Raw genomic sequence first — 21,218 nt, 5'->3', positions numbered from 1 at the left:
GAGAGCAGAACCATTGGAAAACCTCCCCAGGGCTACGCGTGAGCTCCCCAAGAGCCAGGAACTCAACTCGCCGCCGCGCAAGCGCGCCCCGCAGCGCTGCCGGCTGCTGCTGCTCCGCTGGCAAGTGCTGTACAGCGTCCCAGGAACAGAAGGTGAGAATACAACATAAAACCCTACGCGATCCACTTCGGGCAGCAGTACGAGACATCAAAAGTCATCGGATGTCTTCATCCAAATTTATTTATTAATAAGGTAACAACATATTCCAAATTATTACAAGCCGTTAGTAATCCTTCCATTGCCATCTCAAGTTTGACTGACATGTCAGACTTCTGCAGTAACGGTCAGCGTTTAGGTGCAGAATTAAAAGAAGAGCTTAGAGAACGATCGGGAAGGGGAAGTACCAGTATAAACACCCGGGAACGGATCGGCACGGCCTCTGCCGGGGGCTCCAGGGTCACTCCCAGGCAGGCTGCTCTAGGCTCCCGTCGTAGCAAGTAACAGAGAGCTATAAATAACACGGCTTACGTACTTCAGTTACAAAGCAGCAAGCACAAAAGCATTTAAGATTTCAGAATTGCACAGGAACTATACAGCATTTTAATCAAACGGATTAATATCTTACCCCGTGCCTAGATTTAGACTTTCTAGGCTCAAGTCCATCTCTGGCAATGGACAACAAGCAAAATACCTAATACATTAAAAGATTTCAAAATTCAAAGCCCCAAATGTATTAAGAAACACTTTTGTCGAAGCCTCAGTTAATGCAAGCCTCCTTTAGCTTCTGTAATTTCAGTGCCCCTTTTCCTCCACTTCTTTTACCCACAATATTGAAGAAATTCCTCTAAAGGGCTTACACAGCGTTCACCACTCGGCTCCTTGCAAACTCTGTGATTGTAGCTTAGCCAAGAAAGAAAGTGGCACACAAAACAGCAATAAATTACAGCACGGCTATCCCATTTAAACTACTTTAAAAAACCCAATGATACATAGATGCACATTGTAAACAGGTGCCTTAAAAACATGCTTCTGAGCACCCGATACCAGGGCGTCTGTCCCCCATCTGCAACGGGACACACCAGACCCACAGCCCCACGGCGGGCAGCAGCCCCTCGGCAGCTCCAGGTGCAGGTTTCCCCATTTACCATCTGCGCTAAAGGTGTCGCCGCCCTCGGTGCAGGAAAAGGTCGGGCTGTTCGCGCCAAAATGCTGCAAGGTGTCCGCTAAACTCCACCCTGCACAGTTTTGAGTCGAACAATGCTTACTCAAGACTTACTTTGGAATCAAGGCAACAGGGATCAAAGGCAGCCCCTCCTTTGCTTGCAAAGCCTGATCTAATACTGGTTTGTTACCCTAATTAGCATTTGCACCTTTTTTCCTACAACTATTTAATGCAACTGAGGGGGAAAAAAAAACCCTACTTCCAAAAGGTCTTGATCTTGCATCTAATGCTCCCGAAGCACTCAATTGAGGAGTAATCCTACGGAAACCATCATTACAGCAATCGTCACTGAGCTCAGCTAGAAAAAGTCATTTAGTGAAATGACAAAAGACATGATTCAAGGTAATCATGCAGCATAAAGCAGGGTATACTACATGGATAGCACACGCACACCTATTTACAACTGCGCTGTGATCTGGAATACTGTTTGTTTCAAAGACAGGGTGAAGCTAGCACAATCTCCCTAGAGAGCAGCACAGCTTAGTCAAAGTCACGGTTTGTAAGAACCAGCGGAGCAACCAGAGTCCACACGTACAGCACGATGCCAATCCAGCTGGAAGATATCTTCACCCAGACAGACGGCCATTTGCTGGTCATTGTCTCGTAAGAAGAATCCGGACTGTGAAAGAAGGAAAAGAAAAAAAGATAACTTGCAATTTTTCTTTCAATATGACATACTCGTGTAGTAAGCCACTCTTCAACACTGTTTTCACAGTAGATCGTTTTCACTGCAGCGCTGCAGCTCCACACCTCGAAGGACATCTCTACCCTTCTTCCCGGCAGTTCACACCACTCTCTACAAGAACACCATTTGTAAGCTGGTGTCACAGGAAGGTGGAAAGCAACAGCGGCCCAAAAAAGATTTAGTAAGAGAAGCTGTCAAGAAGCAGAAATTACAAGGAATCTCTAAGCAAATCTGTGGAAAGGCAGGAAATGGATAGCATTTATAGGTACAAATAATGCATTTTACCTTGCCAAAAGACAACCCCTAGAAGAATTCATAATCTTGATGTCATGTTGACCCAAGCAGGGCCACAAATCAAATCCACAGCAGGACTATCTATTAAGAGGTACTTTTGAAGGAAACACCTTTCTAGTGTTGCTATTTTGATAGAAATTGTCCTTCAACGAATTATTAGAGACCATAATTTATAAATTCTGAAGAACATCTGCTCAAGCTGTTAACATAACAATTCACACATAGGGGGACTATTTTATTGTGAGGATTTTTTCAGGGAGCAGACAACCTAATTTCCTTCCACCAGGCCCCCTCACAGAATGGCTGAGGTTGGAAGAGACCTCTGAAGGTCACCGGGTCCAACACCCCTGCTCAAGCAAGGCCACCTACAGCCAGCTAACCAGGACTATGCCCAGATGGCTTCTGAATATCTCCAAGGATGGAGACTCCAAAACCTTCCCGGGGGCAACCTGTGCCAGTGCTTGGTCACCCTTTCAATGAAAAAGTGTTTCCTGATGCTCAGAGGGAACCCCCTGTGTTTCAGTTTGTGCCGACTGCCTCTGGTCCTGTCACTGGGCACCACAGAAAAGAGCCTGGCTCCATCCTCTTTGCACCCTCCCTTCAGGTATTTGAGCACCCTGGTAAGTTTCCCCTGAGCCTTCTTTGCTCCAGGCTGACCAGTCCCAGCTCTCTCAGCCTCTCCTCATGTGACAGCTGCTCCAGTCCCTCCATCACCTTTGCAGCCCTTCTCTGGACTCTCTCCAGTATGTCCATGTCTCTCTTGTACTGGTGAGCCCAGAACTGGACTCAGCACTCCAGGTGTGGCCTCACCAGTGCCATGTAGAGGGGAAGGATCACCTCTCCCTCAGCCTGCTGATATAACACATCCTATCTCTCCTTTTTCCAGCTCTCTGTACAAAACATGGGCCTGGTGTTTACTTATTTTTAGTTGTTATAGAATTTAAGACTCTATCCTGTTCACTTCAGCAGAACATATTTCAGCAGTCTTGTAAATCATGAGAATTAACCTAGAAAACATGACAGGCACTTGTGAACAAGATTAGCTACTCCAATTTTCAAATTTTCAATTTTCCAGTTTTCCAATTTCCAATTTTCAACTCATTTAATATAGATCACACAGTATACTTCCCTTGAGAAGTTCCCTTCAAGACCTACATTCCTCACAGCACACAACTTATGCCTCCTTGTTCAGTAAAAGATAGCATCTTGTATGCTCATTATTAGCACCACAGATTATCAAATGTAAATACCTGTACCAGTTGGTAAGCGTCATCATGATATACAGTGATGCCAGGAAAAGCATGAAATGAAAGAAGGAGTAACTGTAAGTAACTCCATCCCTCTCGTTATCTATGGCTCGGTGAACATCATCTCCATCCTCAAGGGAGCCGTCACTCCTGGGCATTCCATCCTCTATCAGTGTTGATTCATCACTGGTCAGCATCAGCTTGTTAACTTGGCTGTTGTTGGATGTTCGGATGCTGTATTTGACAGGAAAGGGCACAGTACAGTTACCCAAATAAATACAAATTTAGTATCTGACAATGGGAAGTAATACACATTAATAGGAATTTTTTTAAAGGAATCTTACCTTGAATAGAGAACACACAGCAAAAACAAAACCAGTCCTACAATTCCTTGTGCATCCCACCACTGAACTACCTGACCTTGGGTTGGAATGGTGGTGCTGTTGTAACCAATGATGCTCAGCAAACTTGGGTTACAGCGCCTGTCTGTGGGGGAAATTACATTAGAACTTACACAAAACAAGAACAGAACAAATATTTAATAGTACATTTCCATAGAAAAGAACTTTGTGACTATAACAGTCTTGAAGTAAAAAAGTTTTGAACCTAATTTTAGCCTATTAAGTCTCTCTAAAGCAGGCAATTGACAGTACGTGGCATAAAAATCTATCTCTTTGAGCAGATAAAAGGATTTTAAACTTATATAAGATACGCATCAACAGCTTTACTGTTCCATCTCATATAATTAGATGCAACAAAACAAAAATGCTCTGCATATTAAGCTTTAGAAATTCTACTGCTAGAAAAAAAGTTTGACAAACATATACTCTATAGGTGGGGTACCAGAGTCATCTCCGAGTTGGAAAAGAATGCTACAAAGTCAGTTTCGTATTATCAACACTTCCCAACCCACAGCATCCACAGATAACACAGATTAAACAGCTGAAAGTAGCAGACAATCTTATTCCCCATAATTACTGCAGGAATTAGATATGACTTGTATGTATGCTGTTACACAGAAGATTGTCCATAATTAAGGTAAAAGGGCCAGAGACCCAATTAAAAACACCAAAATCAATATTTGGCAGTTTATTTTAATCACCAGAACTTCTGAATTGATTTTTTTTTTTTAGATGCTCAGCTGTTTTCAGACACAAGAAACACTGAAAACATTTATTAATAAATTTTTTTAAAATCCTCAGTTCAGAAAAATATAATCAGTAGCATCTCAGTCACCAGGTAAGAAACCTGAAACTTGGTAACGAGATGAATCTCCCAGACACCTTGTAAGAGTTCTGGTAATCTGCAAAATCTAAGCTTTAGAATACTGCAATCCTGCCAATAATAGGTAGAAATTCTTCCATACGATAAACATAAGAGCAATTGAAAAACACATTATCTTTGTAAGAACTATTTATTCAGTATTATTACAGAAAGTTGGAGTGGAGGGAGAGAAGACTTACGAGCCTTGCCTCTAACTTGCATGCGTTATAGTGCCCCATTCTAATATGGCCTTGCACAAAGGTGAAGATACCAGTTACTGCTGAACTGGTTACCCAAAAAGTCAGATACTGCTACTACACTTACCTGGTTCATTGGTCATGGCTGACCAAGTCAAATACATTGTATAAATTGTGATCACAGAAGACTGCAGCAAACCAGATCTTGGCTGAGATTCCTATACAAAGTAGTCATGAAACAGCAACGTTAGGCAATTAAAGGTCTCAGGCACAATTATATTATAGGTTTCTGGGACTGATAACACAAAAAAAACCCTAAAAAGGTAACAGAATTAAAACTATACCTGAATCTTCGGCAGAATTGACATTACAGAAGCGCCAATACACAACAGCATATTAACACTGATGAACGTCTTGTTTTCAGAACAACCTTCTGGATGAGTGTAATAAATATAAAACAAGACAATAGCTACTAGAGACAGCAGATAATTGACAGCTGTAGCTGACAGCAGAGCTGTGAAAAGAGACAAAAACAGAGTTAAACTGGTTAATAATGGAGAGTATTAAAATTGAAATAATAATGCATGATTAGCAGGTTTGGGATACGGTATACAATGACAATTAGAGAGCAGCTCTGGGCACTGAAATGTAAAGGAAATAAGTTCTTCTCAATACTCTGCGGCGTTAAAAAGAAAGAACACAATAAATGGGAAGCCTGAAGCCATACTTGATTCTCCAGTGCTCTACCAGCAACCAAGAAGAGCAAGTATGAAGGAATACAGTTATATTACATATACTTTGGCTAAAAGCTTAAAAAAGAAACTGAAGAACTACTTCTCCAATAAAAGCAAAAAAAACCAAAAATCTTTTTTCCAAATTCCATCTTATTAAAAACATGAAAGAGTGAAGTGACCATTGCACGAAGACAGGCTGTGCTGTCTCTTGAAACACCTAAATTGTCACATCTGAAATGCTTTATTAAAATTAACATATCATTTCTCCAGTGATATGAGTTGTACTCTGCTTCGCTATCTTGGGCTTTCACTCAGTGTATACCTTCAAAGAATGAGTGACTGGCAGACAGAAACCAAAAACAATTGAGATGCTTATGCTCAACACAAAGCAGTAACAGGCTAGTTCATTTTTAATCAGCACTAAGGTGCAACAAAACCTGTGGCTGGAAAAAAAAAACCAACCAAAAAACCCTACAATTGCCACTTCTCTGCTATTATAAACTGATGCCTTGCGCCCAGGGATTAGATCTTATTGCTCAGAGGCTGCTGCCCCTCTCCCTGCCCTCCCCTTATTTAACTTGACATCAAAAGGACAGCAAGACAACTGAGCTGAACTACACAATCTGAGAAAATGATACTTATGCACGAAGTAGCCCTTCTGCACTCTGGTAAAATGCATTACTCTGTGAATAATTTATTTAACATAATGCCCAATGAAATTTAAAACTTGACTGTAGTCCAGTCCTTTACCTGCATACCAGCATCTTGAGTTTCCTTCCTCCATTTTTTCAACCCAAGATTCATTCCAGGAGTGGGCGAAGTCAATAAGCAAGACCAGCTGAATAAGAATAAAGCAGAATGCTCCAGCCATACCTACATAAAACCACACTAAAAGAGAAATAAAACAAAATCACTTCAGAACCATAGATAATAATGTCCCTGAACACAGAAAAGTGCTATAGTTACACAGCTACAATTAAAACTACAAGACACCAGCATGCACTTAGTTTTTTTTTTTAAAACCAGTTATGATTGCACCATGACACAGTGGAAGACAATATTCCCTTACCAGTTGTAAATGGTCCCTCTGGTATGAAGAAAGCTCCAACACTAATTGCAAGTGCTGTTGCAAATTTAAAGAACCAGAATCTAAAGGGAAATTAAAAAAAAAAAAAAAAATAGTCAGGCAACTGCTGAAGTCTGATCTAATTCACAAAAATTTCAAAGTACACAAAATGCACATCCTAAAGAGTTGGTTTTTAATGCACTCATTCACTCACTTCTTTTGAAGTAGGATAAAAACCTTATTTTATCTGCCCAAGATTTCTGTTCTCCGAAAATCATGCTTAAACTGTGCTAGATTGACACAGAGTTTGACACATTTCCCAAAGATATCTCACTCATGTATTACAAATGAAGCCAGGGTGGAATATAATTGTGAGGTTATTACGAAGGTTTTTAACTAGAGCAGTGATATTATTGAATTGCCTGCATATCAAAAAAATGGGTTAAAAAAATCCCTACCTGTTTTTAATATCAAAACCAAAAAGGTAGGAGATCTGGTTGGTGCCTACAATGACAGAACACATTATGCTGGAGTTCCCTACCAGTTTCAATTCATTTCCTACAAGACAGAGATGTAGAAAAGCCTGGATTCTTCCCACCTAACTTCAGACTCTTTAGGCCTACATCTGACAAGGATTTATCACAACAAAAGCAAAGGATTCAGCCTTCACAGAAAGGACACAATCATATTCTCAGTCCTTGTTCCAGTGCAGTAGCATTGGATTTTTTTTCCCAGTAAAAGCCATGTGCTCATGGACAAACAAAACAGATTAGATGTTTCCTAGAAAGCAGACAAGGAAGTATCTTCCATCAAAGATTCACGAAACTCACCCCAAATACAGACTGCGTACCAATATACCCTGCATAGGGAACTTCAAATCAAAAAGTTATGCCAACAAAACTGTAAGAAGGTAAAGACTATTTTTTCTGATCATAGTGACAGGCAGCTCCAAATATAGGCACGGCAGCATCTACATGTACTTCAAAACTGAATATAGCACAAAGACATGTACCACACCCCCACGATGTCAAACATTTGCACGGTTTTCAAGTTTTCTATCCCTTCCCATTTTTCCCCTACTTTGAACAAGTTTAATCTCTTCTTCTGGCTGTTAGAATCCAGTGATGGTGACCAGAGGAATAAATTCAAATTGTGTGGAGAGGAACTATGTGAGATGACAGAAGTGCAGAATATGGGAAAAACAGACTAATTCACTGTGATATTGAGAAGTGACTAAAGCCAGTTTGAAAGCTGAATTAACTTATAGCATTTATAGTGTAATACATATCCCCCTAAAACTAGTTTTTGAATCCACGTGTGGAATTTTATTTTTTTTTTTTAAATCAATGTCATTCTCAATCATAGAAATAAGAACAGGTTCAAGTTCATATAAATGTCATCTCTAACTCCAGACTAAGGGACCTTAACACTCTACCTACACAATGTTCATGAGAGCCGAAAACAATACTCATCTGAAATAACACCTACAGTTGCTATGCGTTCTATGCAAGCCAGCAACAATCCTGTGAATACATTAGAACTGATTTTTGCTATTATCATCATTATTAACCTGAGGCAAGAAACCGTTCTGACTGCTGTTAGAAAAGCGAAGAAGGTAACATTGGCACTGGACCACGTTACTGGGCTTAACTTGCATGCAAATATGAAAAAGTTAGTACACATACATGGGAAAACCTAATATCCTGATTATTTCAAATCACTGACAGAAAGATGACATTGCAAAGTATTACTGAAGGTAGATACAATTTCAAAAATCAAAAGCCATGGTTTTCATAAAGCTACCTGTAATGCATACTATTGAAGCAACTAGTTATTACAGAAGCGTTGGAAGTAACACTATTAAATATTTTACCAGTAACAGTTAATGAGTATCATTTTTCCTTTTATCCTAGTGCTGACACTAGATTGGCTAAGAAGAGTAAACTGCTATGGGCTGCATAAATAGCACCAAAATTTGTACTCCAGATAAGGGTATCAAGAAGATCCCAAACACTGAAGAAGTGGTTTTAGGTAAAAAGATTCTACATCACATAAAAGGTGTCTTTTATTGTAAAAAAACCCACAAATTGTTGATATAGAATGTACCTGAACCATTTTCTTCTTGCTTGTAACAAGTACGCTCTCCTGAACAAAGCAGGGCAGAGGGAAAGGCTGAACTGAGTTACTGCTGCTAACACATCTTAATACTGTACCCAGCTTCTTTTTCTTTAGGCCAAAACAAACAAGAGAAGTAAACAAAGCAATATTCTGCTCAGTCTTTATTATTTTCTTTTCCCCTACAGAAATAATTTGAAGTTTTTTCTCGTTTTATGCTAGAAATGTTTCATCTTATTATATTGAATAGAAAATAAAATTGCTTCTTCATTTTTATGGCTTATCTGTTCATAGCTTCTGTTAAATATAGCCATATTGAAAAAGTAGTAGTCTAAGCAATCACTGTGACCACCGAGACTGGGCACCATAAATGGTTTTATGCTTTTTAGTGCCATGCCCTATTATAAACATTTACACTTCCTTGGTTCCAGAAGCTACATTACACATAGGCTGAGCCTGGATGAAAACTACCACTTGTGTCAACCCGCAAGCTGAAATTCCACTATTATCTTCCATCTGATAATCCTAACTATAATGAAATAGAAAAGAAAAATTTACCGGGAAGCTCAGAAACTAAATACATAACTCACTTTACTACATACATAACCCTTCTTTAAGCAGAGGGGAGACTGAAGAAAAGATAGTAGAGGGGGAAGGGATACGTTATAGATCTATATAGAGAGATATAACTGTTATCATCTTTAAAATAAAACTGTTGAGAAAACAGCAAGCCCTTACAGACATCAAAGTTAAGAGGAATGTAATTCCTAGAGGACAGATGAGGCTTTTTCATCTTTCTATTTGCTGAAAAAATCTCAGTGGAATGAAACTTAGTACTATTATTCATCTCTGAATTTTGTCATCTTTGGACAAAAGCAGAATCCCTCATCTTGGGAAATCTCTGCACAGATTATCCATTGTCATAGTTCAGGCTCCCTGAAAAGTGACAGTCACGTGTATCTTTTCCTCTTACAAAAATTAATCTGCCATGGCTAAGAACTCTAATAACTTTGAATGCCCTCTACTGCAACAACACTCCTCCAGCTACTATGAAATTCATTGTTTGTGGAACAGTAAATTTGACCAGCATGCTCAGCCACAGGCTTTATTTTCACAGTAGCTGTATCTCATACACACGCCACACCGCCCATCTCGGTTCTCATTTCTGTATCTTACCCATTGTGCACTGCTGCTCTTGGGTCATTGCTGCTCTTCACTTTGATCATCAATAAGGAGAAGAGAAGGAAGAACATGGCCATACCAAAGCACACACGGTATACAGCTTTGTAACCAACTAGTACATCGCAATTCACGTGGCCGTGCACTCCAGGAATAGTTGTTCCCATCCCTCCATCACAAAATCCAGGAATCTGTGATAAACACAAGATACTTCAGTGATCTGTAAAACGCCTCCTGTGAGTAAATGCATATTAGCAATTTATTAATATACAATTCATTAATATTGTAACATTATGCAACTATTAACATTTCTAGAAAATATGATACTGAAAGGCTGTATTGTTAGTTACAGTCCGATCAGAATGTTAAACACATTCAAGGAAAAAAAATCCCACATAGGCAAATTCTAAACAAAAAAACAAAACTAAATCTTATTAACAGTAGGGGTTTTTTTTGTTATTAGAAATTTCAGAACTTCTCAAAGAAATGTAGTTTTCACTTGTTGATCTGAATCGGGAGACAAATAAAAGATCTAGGATTTGGTAAATTTCACTTGACAGTTACTACCAGGTTCCTGACATACCTAGTAGAAGGCAGCCTGCTTACAACTCTTTAGAACAGAAACAGCCTCCCCCCAAAAAGTAACATCACTGTTAATTAGAAGTATCTGTAACTTCCATATGAAAACAGCTGAGAATATCCCTTCCAGTCACATGAGCAACATCTTTCTGCAGTCAAATCATACTCCAGAAGGCTGTAATTTTCTTTCCTAGGTGACTAACATAGCTCTCACTGAAGCTCTAATGTGGTTACTATACCACTCTGAAATAAGCTTTACAGATTAATCATTTGGGGGGAAGAAAATCAAAAGCATGCCTAACAGAAGTTACTATCTACTAGAAAAAAAATTAAAGACAGCAAAATGAAGACTAACAAAACCAAAGCACATGCAACCTGAGTTCAGTGAACCTATAAGCTCTCCCATAACTCAAATTATCACTCTCTAATTTTACATGCACTATTGTATCTTCATATAACTAATAAACTATAAAATCCTATAAGCACTTCCTAATTTCCTTAGTGAAAAGTATGCTACTATCATTAGTGAAAAACATTTTGTTATGCATTTGCAGACTTTAAAATAGAATTTTAACTAGTACAACATAATGCAACTAGAAGACATCTTAGATTGTGGTTATTTTTTCTTTTATTAATAGCAATCAAAATCAATCAAGTGGCACAAATACAAGCACCTCAATAATATATAGTTTAAAACCCCCCATATATCAATTACATTTTCTTGTTTGATATAAGATTTTTTTTTTTCTGCTCTGAGCTGTTAAAGAAGAGGTGCAATTTTATTTCTAAATAGTGCTTTTTATCTATGCAGTGATTGTCCCACAAGTTCTTTGTTTATTTGATCTACAATCAAATTAATGGTGACTGTGAAGCACAGGTGGCAGCACAATTACGTATTTCCAGATAAAGCCCATGCCTTCCAGATGTCATTTACAATTATCTGTGACATTTGTTCTACCAAACATGCTAGCAAAGAAGCAACCTGACCTTCTTCAGCTGCTCTTCCATGCCTGGTATTAACATCACACAGGCAACACTCACGCCAAGAAGTAAAAAGAATGCATAAATCAGCCGAGTTATGGTGGAGTTGTTTCCACTGGGGCAGCATCGGCAGAGCAGGCACGGGGCACTTCCACATAAGCATGGTATCTGACAGAGAGACAGAACATAAAACAAATTCTTTAAAAAGTTTTGCATTGCTAGATTTCAATATTTAATCAGGTTGTGTAGATCATCAGAAGTTATGATGGAAAATGACTCATCCTATGCATCTCTTTACTAGTGTAGACTAAGTCGCTGCAACACATCACAGAGCCCCCTAACAATCTTGGCAGCACTTCCTAATGCACCACTGTACAGTGAAATTAACGCTATGTCAAAAGTAATCATTTATCCATTCAGAGGAAATAAAGACTGGATTCAGGCTCATTTGTTCTCTTGGATTTTATTTCATTTCAGCTAAATGAGATGCAAGGATTGCTTTTAGTTAACAACTACATCCTCCCTTCCACAGCTGCAGAGATGAAACAAATACACCACAGACAAAAAATCTGAGCACAGCTGCCATCTAGGTACACTTTCAGCATCTAGCAGAGTTGGGCCACAATCCTCTCTGGGGCCATAAACATTACTGGAGCACAAACAATAGATAAGATAGCCTAAAGCTTACGTTGCAAATTATCATGTATTTAGCAGCTACTCACATATCACATAATTCTGTTAGCTGGCAAAATTAACTTATGCAATGTAAAAGTTGCAAACTGCAAGAACAAAGCAAACACACAGGACACGTATTATCATTGCTACCAAATACCAACAGCAGAAGTGGATAGGAATGCTGTACCGTTGTAATACTACAAGGGGAAAAAATAGGACAACATTTACCTGTATTTAAGTCTTAAACAGAAAACTGTGGGAAGAAGGAAAGGGAGCTGTTTCACCAGTGCTATTTCAGCAGGGCGGGGGAAGCAGGTAACGTACTCCACCCGTTTGCAATTTTCTGCAACTTGCCGAGTGGCAATTCAGGAAGCAAAAGAAGGGCAAGGTTCCACAAGTAAACATAAGCCAGAAGAGGAAAGGTACAAATCAAAATTTTTTTGTTGTTTTGTTTTTTAATTTACAAATAAATTATTTTGCCTAGAAAACATGGGAAATCCCAGTGAGCAGTTAACTTAGCTTGAAGGGCAGTAAAACCCAGCTTCTTCCCCAGCACACATGCAGCGACACCTCCACTGCCTGACAAAAGCCAGAGGTGTTAATCACTGCATGAAAGACACCCAGTCAGTCACATATGAACATGACTAGTTACACGGCCACATGACCAGTGCATGTCAATCATCTGGTATGATAGGCATGTGTCAGAGAGTTGTTAAAAGTTTAGTCATATGACAAACAAAAATGCCAGCAGCCTGCCGCTACCAGGAAGGCCTCAGGGCTCGCAGGGAAGAGCAGACAGACTGCCACAACACTCCCTGGCAGCCTCCTGAGAAGCCCTCAGGAAAAGGCTCAGATTATCTGTTCTTGCAGGTTCAACCAGACCCACACAGTGGACCCAAAAACTGGGTCTTTTAAATAATTTCTTTGTATTCTTTTTGTACTTGTGTTCCCTCCCGAGGATGGAGAAGCCAAGAATTTTCACTCCACTACGCTACAGAACCATTTTTAAACTAGTAAACTTTACTATTAAATTTGTCTTGCTAAAAAAGTGAAACTAGGTAGATTCTCATTGTAACTATTTCAGTATGTAAAAGATATTACATTGCCCTTTTTCACCTCCTCCTCCACTATCATTATAGCACAAGGAGTATGAAGGTGTTGATTCCAGGAGATGTTTCATCTCTATATAAGAAAGACATTTTTTACAGTGAGAACAACCAGTCACTGCAACCACCTTCCCAGGGACATAGTAGCATCCTCATCACTGGAGGTTATCAAGACGCAACTGGACAGGGTGCTAGACCATCTCATCATGGCTCCCTTTCCCGCGAAAGGTTGGGCCAGATGATCCTTCAAGGCTGTTCTACAACTGCAAGCAACTACATTCGGGGCATCTACGCTTAGTCAGCAGGAAATGTACAGCAAATACTGGCCTAGGATGCATCAGGATTTTATAGTACTAATGTATCACACTATTTCCTCCACACACACAAATAACCTTTCTAGTGAAGAATACTTCTACTCTCTGTTCAAAAAAACTACTTTCTTGAACTAATTCTATCTGCATTAATATTTTTAAAGATACTGTTGAATAAAAGGTTGAATTTGGCAGAGTAGAATATAAGCCTAGGCTCATCTGCTGCAGAAAATTTGGTGCAAGGACCGTCTGGCATAAAAGTCACTCCTCTGGAGAATCCCAGTGTTAAATTGTTTGTTAAATACCTAAGTAATTCAAGCAGCTTCCTCCTGAGTGCATCAAGGGGAACACAGAGGAATGCATGTTTCTACAGATAGGGCAGGCTTGCAGTGGCTGAAATAAAGATGACTTGTCTTCCCCTCACTGGGAAACAATGTGCCTCAAATGAGGCAATATACCTCATTTAAGTGTCTGAACTCCAACACCAGCTTTTAAAACATTTTGCTCCCAAACAGCTCATCCTTACAAGCTGTGATCATGCACATCACTGAACAAGAGACCTATTGATGCTATTTATACAAGCTGGCCACTTCCACAAGGAATCACACTACAGTCCAAGTCCCTCTTTCTTTTAGCAAGATAGAATAAAATATATACCATTCCAATAAAATAATATTATTGTGCTATTGGCAAAAACACTTCTAACAAGTAACAGACTTCAAAATGAACAGAGAGCAAAGAACATTTGGCCCATGGAATTGAGTTTATCATCAGAGGAGAACAAGGACAGTTTGTGTCACTGTCTTCCTACATTCAGAGCATGCCTCCTACAAAAAAAAATAAAAAAAAATACTGCAGTACAAACAGTAAGATACTACTACACAGATCAAAGTTTAATATTAAACTCCTCAGGTGAAGTCCAGCTTAGTTGGAGATGCAGACAAAGAGTTACCCTGCAATTAGTTTTGAGCTTGCTTTCCTAACGAAGCTTGGACAACAGCTACTAAGTCGCAACTGCATAAACCTATTGCCATCCAGTAACTTTTAGACCTACCAACCCACTCACATCCCTGCACATCTTTGAGAAAAATAAGCAGCTCAGTGGTGTTCACTGAGGCAAACTAAGAAGAGATGACCCACGCACGCATTCTGGGAGCAGCCAGCTGGGCAGACACGTTAATTCATGCCCGCTAAACCAGTCACTTCTTTCTCTAGGACAGGGGAAATTGCAGGAGGAACACATAACAAGATGAATATTGCAGGAGAGAGAAAACCCCACAAAATCACTGAAACTCAAGTGTTACTGCCCCTGATGCACATAGAACAATTTTTTAATATCAAACATAATCTTCTTACTGGGATAATGACTAAATGATTATATACTGAATTAAGTATTTGCAAAAACACTAAGCCCCCCCTGCTGGGCCTAGTCAGGTTTTAGCTACATCATCCCTACTCATATGCTTAAAGGAACCGATTCAATCAAGATCTTTGCCTTGGTAAGAGAGCTTTCAAGTGAGCAAAACAGCAGCTGAGCTATTTCAGAGAACAGTGCAATAGAGGCAAGACCCAGCAGAGTGAAAACGGCACTGCCTGACCAATCTAGGTCATCAGGTGAGATGACAGTGCTCTTCCCCCCCCATCCCTGACATGCTCATCTTTGCTCTTAAAAACGCTGACCTGAAGCACTGCCTCATCAGCACACACTAGGGCAGAGCTACAACCAGCAGTAACACCACACAAAAAAAACCCAGAAGAAATAGAAGTATGAGGACAGATGCCGAGGTCAGTTACTCAGAGCAGCTCTGCACAGCACAACACGCAGCCTTGAAAAGAAGCTACACAGCTGAAGCAACGCTGGCAGCAGCATCTTCCCAGACAAAAGAGGAGCAGTTTTCCTGGCCATGGCACGGTCTGCACTAGCACAAACTCCACTACATCTGGCTCCCCTGCCACCTCACCCTCACAGTTTGTTTCTCTTTCAGAGCCACAAATGATGCTTATACTGACATATCCTTAGAGACCAGTGCAGACAGATTTCTCCTATAAGAACTATCATACAGGCTTTAAGCGCTGATTAGCTGTGGTTTTAAATGTGGAAAGAAAATGAACATTTTAAAGCCATCAGGGAAAAAAAAAAAAACGGAAAAAAAACCAACCAAACAAACAAAAAACCCTGATTTGTTTGGGCACTTTAAAGGAAGGGATGGGGGTTAGTTACCCACAGTAAATCTGACTTAAATCAAGATTACATGCTCATGTAAATCATTTTATCTAAAAGACCATTAGCTGAATTTCTCTTTACAGAAACAAAAACTCAAAACCAAGAGCAAGTATACAGGGATTCTTCATGCACTACAAACACCATCCAGTTATCAGAAAGGCTATTTATGCACTTGAACATGCAGCATATATTAACTCAAGTATTTGAATTAAAACCTATAGTTATACTGTCGCTTAGTATTTGACAATAATTAAAAATGTTAAAGTTAACTATACTCAGCTAGTAATTAAAGCCTAACTGGCTAATCCATTAAGTGGTGTTTAAAATGTTAATTAAAGCAAAATGAACACTGACAGTACTTCATTAGCAGGATATTATCAGTGGTCTAGGCTCTTATTTACAGGCATATCAGCCTGGAAGCTTAGCTCATACAGATATACCACTTCTCTGATCATTTCATAGAATTTGTACTGGAGATTAAGGAGTTAAGTATCGCCTCTCTAATTAAATATCAGTCTGTACTAGGGGAACCAGAGTTCATATACACTGATAGCACAAAAGATAGGAGTTTGAATCAATGTTATGTTTTCATAGAATCATAGAATCCTTTAGGTTGGAAAAGACCTTTAAGATCATCGAGTCCAACCATTAACCTGGCGCTAACTTTTGTTAGACCATTAAATTGTGTGTGTGAACTTCTGTTTAAATATACATAATTTCATTTAATCCAAGTATGGTACGGTATTTTTGATACGGAAAATTCAGGTTTTCACAAACCAACTGACATTTTTAACCTAAATGTCTAAAGAGTCACAATCCCCCTGACTGTGTCGATTTACATAAGGACTAGATTTGGAAAGACATACCACTCACGGACAAGACAGCCAATGCCTCAACTGAGCAGAGGACTGCCATGAAGGATCTCTACCAACTTCTGTGTTTTTACAGGTAGTGTTAATAGTTTTAAAACCATCTTAAACAATTGTTTCCCGTTAAGAAAAATCACTTGACGATGCTCAGCATGGTGGTGACACATTACCACAGACCACTGTGCAGTGAGAAAACGGACACATTACCACAGACCACTGTGCAGTGAGAAAACGATGCCTCGATAAGACAAAGATGCCACAAAGGGTGGAGCCGCTCAAGACAAAGCCGTATATATAAAATAAAAAGAAACTAAATACGGTCATCAGGATCAGGGAAACATGGAAGTTTTACTTTTCCCGAAAGAAACGCCAAACTTCGTAAGCGTGTAATTAGATTTTGACTCCTTCACAGATTTCGGGAGGGGGAATTTTAGCGGACACAGCAACGCCTCCCCCACAGTACCGCGGATTAAGCAGCGCCCACCAGCCGCGCAGCAGGCCGGCCTGTCTGATTAACTACGAAGCTCCCCACCGCCCCACCGAAACGGCTTCGGCAGATCCCTGGGGGGCCCCGGAGAAGCCCGACAGGGGGGAGCCACCACGGGGGCGCGCCCCAGGGCCCGCCTCCTCCAGCCTGCCGGGGAGAGAGCCCTGTCCCGGAGGGGCAGGGGCGGAGAAAGCCTGGGTGGGAGCGGGGAGGGGGCCCGCAGCCTCCCCGCGCTGGAGGAGGCGGGAAGGCAGCGCCACAGACGCCCCCGCCCCTGGGAGACAAAGGCCCGGGGAGGCGCCGGGCGAGGCCCGGGGCCGGGGGGGGGAACCGAGGGGGGCAGCACCGGCCGCCGGCTCCGGGCCTGCGGCGGACAAGGAGGGGCAGGGAACCACCACGCCGCCCGCCCCCACCTTACCCAGCTCGCCATGGAGCAGAGGCCCAGGACGCCGCCCATGGTCCGCGGCGGGCTCGAGCTCCGGCTCCTCAAAGATGGAAGCGCAGCGGCCGCGGGCTCCGACGGGGTTGTTTACTGCTCCCAACGGCGCTTCCGGCTGCTGCGATGGCAGCGGCCAACGTCACTTCCGGAGGGAAGCAGGGGGCGCGGCGGCGGCGGACGGGGACCGGGGGGCTCCGCTCCTAATCCAGTCCCAGGCTGAGGCTTAGGTTTAGTCTTAGGTTTAGGCTCGTCGTCCCTGAGCTTGTGACTGGAGAAGGCGTTGGTCTGCCCGGAGCGGCCCGGCTGCCCCCGCGCACCGCTGCAGGTGGCGGCCGGCCTAGGCCGGCGGCGGCCGCGCTGGTCACGGCCTCCGGCTTCCCCTGAAACGGCGGCCGCGATCGCGTTTTGGGCGCCTCCCTGATGTGGTAAAAGGATATGAAGTGGTTATGAGTTGGCCTGTGCCGCTTCGTTGCCTTCCCACGCGTACCTAAACCAGGGCGTGCCGGGGCGCGGGAAGATGTCGCCCGGAGCGACAGGCCAGCTGCGCTGTTTCCCCACGCCTCCAGAAACCCACCGACGGGCTGGAGCTGGGTGGATGTAGTCTCCCTTACCTGAGCAATGCTAAAGGGTAGGCTTCAGCCCGTAAAACCCATGTAAAACCATATACAATTTTCACCACATCAAATGTCATTAGGGACCACATTTCTTAAAAGTACTAATAAAAGCGTTGAGCCTGCAGGACCTTCTCGCTGTTGTGGTGGTGCTATGTAGGAGACGAACGTAGTCCAAAACCAAAAAAGTCCAAAAAAGAAAATAGTCCAAAAAGAAAAAGTACTCCTCAAAAATCTTTATAAAATAACTGGCCATTGGAAAATGTACATTTTAATAATACATCATAATACCAAGGATACTGGCTCAGCGGAAAAAATACAACCATTTCATTTGTCAAATGTGTTTTAATATCCAAAAATAAGCACTTAAGAAGGATAAATAATTAAATTGAATTTTTAAATAAAATAGCAGTATGAGGCAGAACATTTCGTATGGAGTAAACAACATGTAACCTAATTTTACAAATTAAGAAACATTTTTGACTCTCACAAGTTTATCTTCTGACTAGCATATGAAGTGATTATAGTACTACATACTACATACTGAGCTAGTGCTCAGGTTGGAGTTATCCATGAATGTTGCTAAGTCTATCATTTATAATTGATTTTAAGGGCAATCCTATTTTGAAAATCAAAGTCAAACATGAAAAGAAAAAGCTAAGAAAGTACTTTTGCAGCCTGAAGGTTTAAGGCTGTGATTGCTGTCCAGTGATAAAAAAGGGAATCAGAATAATTAACAAAATGGTTATAGCTATGAGTTTGAAAGGTAAGTACACAGAATTAGTGGGCATTGAATGCTGAACTGAAATAAAATGCAGCATGCTTGTCATTACCAAAAGGTTAAAGCTTTTGAAAATCTCTATAAATAAAGTAAAAATGTTGGTAGAGTGGAGGTACTTGAGGGTGGGAGATGAGCCTGAGCCATCTTCCCCCGAAAGACTGACTGTAGTGCAATGGGACATTCCCCCATGTTCAGCAGGGTAATGGAAGTGGGTTTGCAGCTGTGGCAAGGAGGAGAAAAGACACGGGGAGAGGAAGGCAGCGAGTGCTGCTCTCTCACGCTCCCTGTCACAGGAGCGTGAGGCTGGGGCTGGCGGTGAACGAGGATTTGGTCTTCCTGCATCCCGTGTCTCCTCAGAAGGGCAACGGGAGGGCAGGGGGTGGGGAAAAATGTTGGAGTCCCTTTAGTTAGGCCAGCAGATCCACAATAGTAATTCTTAATGATCACTTGAGATAGAGTTTGTGCACTAATTTGAGCCAGTAAAGTGTGCTGTGTTCATCTTCTACATAGCATCACCACGACAGCCATAAGGTCCCGCAGGCTCTACATCAGCTCCCAGCTACCTGTGATTTCATAATCTCTCAGAACAGGAGTCCATTCCCTCTCCTTTGCGAAGTCCTTACTCTTTTTCAAATACGAGTTTTCATTAGAATCATAGAATCATAGAATCGTTTAGGTTGGAAAAGACTTCTAAGATCATTGAGTTCAACTGTTAACCTATCACTGCCAAGTCCACCACTAAACCACATCCCTAAGCACCACGTCTACCCGTCTTTTAAACACCTCCAGGGATGGAGACTCAACCACTTCCCTGGGCAGCCTGTTCCAGTGCCTGACTGCCCTTCCGGTGAAGAAGTATTTCCTAATATCCAATCTAAACCTCCCCTGGTGCAGCTTGAGGCCGTTTCCTCTTGTCCTATCACTTGCTACTTGGCGGAAGAGGCCGACCCCCACCTCACTACAACCTCCTTTCAGGTAGTTGTAGAGAGCAGTAAGGTCTCCCCTCAGCCTCCTCTTCTCCAGGCTAAACAACCCCAGCTCCCTCAGCCTCTCCTCATAAGACTTGTGCTCCAGACCCTTCACCAGCTTCATTGCCCTCCTCTGGACACGCTCCAGCACCTCAATGTCCTTCTTGTAGTGAGGGGCCCAAAACTGAACACAGTATTCAAGGTGCAGCCTCACCAGTGCTGAGTACAGGGGCACTATCACCTCCCTGGTCCTGCTGGCCACACTATTCCTGATATAAGCCAGGATGCTATTGGCCTTCTTGACCACCTGGGCACACTGCTGGCTCATCTTCAGCCAGCTGTTGACCAACACCCCCAGGTCCTTTTCCACTGGGCGGCTCTCCAGCCACTCTTCCGCAAGCCTGTAGCGTTGCCTGGGGTTGTTGTAACCCAAGTGCAGGACCCGGCGCTTGGCCTTGTTGCACCTCATACAGCTGGCCTCGACCCATCGATCCAGCCTGTCAAGATCCCTCTGCAGAGCCTTCCTACCCTGCAGCAGATCAACACTTCCACCCAACTTGGTGTCATCTGCAAACTTACTGAGGGTGCACTCGATCCCCTCGTCCAGATCATTGATAAAGATATTAAGCAGAACTGGCGCCAATGCTGAGCCCTGGGAAACACCACTTGCGAGGGGCTGCCAACTGGATTTAACTCCATTCACCACCACTCTTTGGGCCCAGCCATCGAGCCACTTTTTTACCTAGTGAAGAGTACACCCGTCCAAGCCATGAGCAGTCAGTTTCTCCAGGAGAATGCTGTGGGAAATGGTGTCAAAGGCTTTACTAAAGCCTAGGTAGACAACATCCACAGCCTTTCCCTCATTAGTTACAGATTTTTTCTGCTTCAGTATTCCCGCAATATTCATAGTGCGCTCTTTTTCCTTACAAAAACCTCTGACAGCCAAGGCAGACTATTTCTGAGAGACCAACCTGATCTCTTTTGTTTCAAAATACTAAATCCCATCATTGTTCTCTGATTCTTTCATTCTCTCTGCTGTCTTATTTGGAGCATCTGCTGTGGAAAGATACTGAAGCATTACATACACTTCACTGAACCAAGTCCTCCTCCTTCTGCATCACACAACTTTTCTAAGAAATTGTAATAGAGAACCTATCTGCTACAGGAATTTCTCTTCTGGAGTTT

The 21,218-nt window shown here is 41.9% G+C and overlaps 1 protein-coding gene across 1 annotated transcript; it reads right to left on the bottom strand.

The window, feature by feature from the left end:
- Window positions 1-222: 222 nt before the first annotated feature.
- On the bottom strand, window positions 223-17,810 carry SERINC1 (serine incorporator 1). Its single transcript, XM_087773896.1, has 10 exons — window positions 17,653-17,810; window positions 11,569-11,730; window positions 10,000-10,193; window positions 6,712-6,791; window positions 6,393-6,530; window positions 5,253-5,422; window positions 5,036-5,126; window positions 3,793-3,934; window positions 3,452-3,682; window positions 223-1,841 (listed from the first exon to the last, which is right to left on the bottom strand). The coding sequence occupies exons 1-10, from the start codon at window positions 17,689-17,691 to the stop codon at window positions 1,703-1,705; spliced, it is 1,386 nt and encodes a 461-aa protein (XP_087630022.1). The 5' UTR covers window positions 17,692-17,810; the 3' UTR covers window positions 223-1,702.
- Between the last annotated feature and the right edge of the window lie 3,408 nt (window positions 17,811-21,218).

This window comes from Nipponia nippon, unplaced genomic scaffold (genome assembly GCF_047370975.1).
Source record: "Nipponia nippon isolate SJK-2023a ecotype South Korea unplaced genomic scaffold, ASM4737097v1 scaffold_4, whole genome shotgun sequence".
Taxonomy (NCBI): Eukaryota; Metazoa; Chordata; class Aves; order Pelecaniformes; family Threskiornithidae; genus Nipponia; species Nipponia nippon.
This window is presented reverse-complemented; position numbering and strand designations above follow the sequence as displayed.